The sequence below is a fragment of the Acanthisitta chloris genome, unplaced genomic scaffold (assembly GCF_000695815.1).
Source record: "Acanthisitta chloris isolate BGI_N310 unplaced genomic scaffold, ASM69581v1 scaffold10635, whole genome shotgun sequence".
In the NCBI taxonomy this organism is placed as follows: Eukaryota; Metazoa; Chordata; class Aves; order Passeriformes; family Acanthisittidae; genus Acanthisitta; species Acanthisitta chloris.
In genome coordinates this window covers 11,328-15,605 of record NW_008672103.1, presented here as the reverse complement: position 1 = coordinate 15,605, position 4,278 = coordinate 11,328, and the positions used below count along the sequence as shown (strand labels likewise).

The window sequence follows — 4,278 nt, the reverse complement described above, 5'->3', positions numbered from 1 at the left end:
ACCCCAAAAGGGAAAAAAAACCTCTCCCAAGCTTGAACTTTACAAGTTCAGCTCCTTTCCTGTGAAGAAAATAATGCCATTTGTGTCCAAACTCTAGGGGAAAAAAAAGGAAAGAAACTCACATGACAAAATGCAAAATCTTCAGCATCCTTAAAAACGAACTGAAGCTCCTTATTTTTGTGAATTTTTTTCCATTTTGTGGGTTTTTTTTCTCATTTTTTTTTTTACCACTGAGGCCATCTTAGGTTTATATACAAAAGTAAAACTGAAAATATACTTTTGTTCTCTGTACACGTAAAGGTTCTTTTTTTTTCCCCCTAAAAAAAAAGGAAAAAAACCAACCAAAACAACTTGTCTATGTTTTTCTAAACATAAAGTCAAACCCAAGCACAAAGATTTTTTTTTTTTTCCTCTGTCCAAACCCAAATCAGTCCAAGGAAATAATGTCTGGTATGATACCAAAGATTGACGCCGTGTCCGTGCTGCTCCTACTTGCAACGGGATGACCATGATTCTCTCGCAGGCTGTTGGAGGAAACAAGACTGCTGTTACTGCCACTATTGCTACCATTTGTGGCTGGCAGAGAACTGCTTCCTCCTGCATTGAGCTGATCGAGAAACATCTGAGATGAAGTGTAGGGGAAAAAACGAGAGTGTAAGAGTTCTTGATCATCTGAGGCGGAAACTGCCGCGGCTGCGGCGGCAAGGAGGGAGGTGTTGTAATGCTGGGGGGAAAAACAACAGGTTATATTTCAGACACCAGTCCTTTGGATTTAGAGCAGCATAAAAAAGAAGGTGTTTGTAAGCTAAAGCTCTGGTAGATTCTGGGGTTCAGCTACTCAGCCTGGCTGTGAGGCAAGGGGAGCGATGCGGTGGCTTGGACCTCGTGGCTGAAGCCAGAAGAGGTTGGAAGTAGCAGGATTAGTAAGGTAAATACTACGAAGGGAACAGACACCCAAAAGCAGTAAGGAACTGGAAAAAGCAGCACTGTTTTAGCTCACTAAAAAATTCCAGGGTGGAAAAATCCCCTCAAATTCAAAGAAATATTTTGCCATCCCCCTAAAGTCACAGAGCAACAAGAGCTAAAAACTAAGTGCTAATCACTGCTGGTGAGGAAAACATCATTGTGTGAACGTGTATTTAGAGAGAGTGGAATGCCAAGGGATGCAGCAAGGGCTGTCCCAGGTTATTCTCTCAAAGGCAAGAGCTTGAGCTATTTTAAATACAGTTTCTCTGTGGGGTAATTTTGCTCTCCATAGTTTCTTCGCACTATTTCACCTCACAAAAAATTCCTGGATGGAAAAATCTCTCCAAATTCAAAGAATTATCTTGCCATCCCTCTAAAGTCACAGACCAACAAGAGCTAAAAACTAAGTGCTAATCACTGCTGGTGAGTTTCATTGTGTCAAAGTGTATTTAGAGACAGTTTAATACCATGGGATGCACCAAGGGCTGTCCCAGGTTATTTTCTCTCTGTTCCCCTGGAAGGGAACAGCTTGAGCTATTTTAAATAGCTTTTAAATACAAATTCTCTGTGTAATTTTGCTCTCCATGTTTCTTTGCACTATTTTACCTCACAAAAAAAAAATTCTGGGTGGAAAAATCCCCTCAAATTCAAAGAAATATTTGGCCATTTGCTAAAGTCACAGATCAACAACTGGTGAAACTAAGTGTCAATCACTGCTGGTAAGGAAAACATCATTGTGATGCTTATGAAAATGCATTTAGAGACAGCTCAGACCCATGGAATGGAGCAAAGTCCCAGGTTATTCTCTCTCTGCCACCCCACAAAGGCAAGAGCTTGAGCTATTTTAAATAGCTTTTAAATGCAGTTTCTCTGTGGGGTAATTTTGCTCTCCATGTTTCTTTGCATTATGGTGAAACATTCAGGCTGCTCAGCCTTGTTCCCCACCATTTCTGCACTGCCAATAATGATGCCTTATCAGGGCAGCACTACTTGTTGTAGAATAATTCTCCTCTCTGTGATTTAGTATCAAGAGAGTTTTCTTGAATCCAAATTCTACAGTGCAGGTTCTGCTCTTAATTAAGATACCAAAGTATCCCTCTACATTTAGTGCAGTTTTCCTGCTTGAGAGTGCAGAACAGATATAGAGGGACCGAGGGCAGGTGAGACACCTCAGCTCCCTTCTTTTCCTGGAGGAAAGGTGATCAAGCAGGAGGAGTTGCCCATCAATTCCTTTTGAGCATCAGTGACCTGCTCAGGTCCCAAAACTGGAGGAGAAGCACCAATCCATCCCATTTCAGGAATGACGTACAGGAAATGGGCAAACATGGGACAAAGAGGCACAGGTAAAGCAGAGAGCTGCTCCTGACTCACCAAACTGTGCAAAGGATTGTCACGAGTCCCTTGGGATCTTGGGGCTGACAAGCTAAGGAGGTGGTTGCTGGAGCTTCAGCCATAGCCAAGGGTCATTCCACAATAAAGCTTAGGCTGCTGAGCTTAACCCTTAGCAACTGAAATGCTTCTCTTTTGGTGTGCCTGATCCTACACCTGTGTTTAGACAATGCTCCTGTTTGTGTGTGTATGAAATAGAGCTGCAGCCTGCCTGCTTTTCCACCTCCATCATACATCTGTTCCTTCCTTGCCTACATATCCAGGCCAGCAAGTCCTGCTTGGAAAACAGTATCTGTCATATGACTTGATTTTTCCTTGACTTACCTGATTGTCTCCTGACAGGAAAGGGAAGAAATCTAAACCTGTGAAGAGCCAAAGAAAAATGAATTAGCTTCTCAAAACAGGGAAAAATAAAGCACTTCCCTATTTTTCCATCACTCACTTTGAAGTAAAACCAGACTAATACTGATGACACTTCAAATTCACTTCACTACCAGAGATATTAACCTCAATTTCTCTTCTTTTACAGCATTATTATTGCTTGGAGAGTTGTACTTACAGGTGCAGACAGGAGCTCACCTTGCAAGTCATAAGGCATTGGTGTCATATGGAATGGATGCCTGTAGTCTTGGATAAGTGATGTGTTGATGTAGCTGGTGTCAACAGCAGGAAGGCTTGGGGTTCTGGACACAGGAGATGCTTGGTGGGGTAAATTTAGAATGCTGGAAGAAACAAAGGCTTGTTACAAGTGGAAAAGAGTCTTGGCTTTATTGCTGACCCATGCAGGGGACGCTTATAGTCAAAATTAACCTCTTAAAGTGCATTATGAACTTCATGACATGTGTGCAGCAACTCTTCTACTAAATCTCATAGGCTTCAGAATGCTGAAGCACCTCAATGGGTCCTGGAAGGGCTGGAAAAGTCATGAGAATCACATTCCCAAAGCTTTCTTCTCACAACATGTATCAGCAAAGTAAATTCAGTTCAAGCCAGAAGTTTAGCAAAATTAAAAGCAAAGGAATGTTCATTCTCAAGCAGCAGAAACTGATGAATCTCACTATAAATGGTACTATGATCTCAGCTGTAAATATGTTAAAAGATACTCCTAAGCCAAGCCAAGCCAATCCTAAAGGTATATTGATCCCCCAAATCCCCCACAAATCTGTGTACCAGCACCACATTGATACTCTACAAGGTAATTAGCAACTGAAGACAGCAAAAAGAGGTCTTCAGGAGTCTGAAGTGCTGCCTGAGTCACTCACATTATGGTAATAATCATTCCAACAACAGGATCCCTCTGGGTTAGCCTCAGTTTTCAGCCCTGACTGTTCCTGTCAAGGAGGAGCTATTTCCAGTCTGACCACTCAGGTGTGCCCAGGTTGTTCTGGCACTCTTTATTCTATGCTGCTGGCAGCAAGCAAACCCCCCCCACACCACACCCATCTTTCTCCTTGCTCTCTCCCTATGTGCTGCACTTGTATTTCCCTCTGGAACAAAAACACTGCCAGATCTGCAAAAAACATACTTCTAAGTTGTATTTTTGCATCATTTAAGCTCATTTTCACAAGTACAACTGAAATATTTGATTGTGTAACTCACTTAACTCAAAAGTTGTGATTCCAATCTTAGACCATGTGGCCTGAGAGCAAATCCATGTGCTGTGAACTGCTAAATGAGGATTAACTCAAATAGAGAACTTTCTAGCTACCATTTATTTTGAAGTTTATTACATCTTTCCATCATGAGCAGATTCTCACCCCTTGTTATTTAATGGTGATGCTGGAGATATGGAAGGACAACTTCTCTTTGCAGATGGTTCCTCCTCCTCTTCATCTGATGAGCTATCAATGGTCAAATCAATCACTTCTACCTTCTTGTTTTTGTTTGACTGTTGGTGAGAAGACACCTGATGTTCCAAGGAAG

At 41.8% G+C, this 4,278-nt stretch overlaps 1 protein-coding gene across 1 annotated transcript in view; it reads right to left on the bottom strand.

Moving 5' to 3' along the window:
- Nucleotides 1-251: 251 nt before the first annotated feature.
- PIAS1 (protein inhibitor of activated STAT, 1) overlaps nucleotides 252-4,278 on the bottom strand; it is a gene marked incomplete at its 5' end in the record, with an annotated part of 13,487 nt that continues 9,460 nt past the window's right edge. The window contains 4 exons of the mRNA XM_009074388.1: nucleotides 252-724; nucleotides 2,680-2,717; nucleotides 2,935-3,077; nucleotides 4,113-4,278. Coding sequence (XP_009072636.1) covers nucleotides 428-724; nucleotides 2,680-2,717; nucleotides 2,935-3,077; nucleotides 4,113-4,278 — 644 coding nt within the window. The remainder of the gene's footprint in view (nucleotides 725-2,679; nucleotides 2,718-2,934; nucleotides 3,078-4,112) is intronic.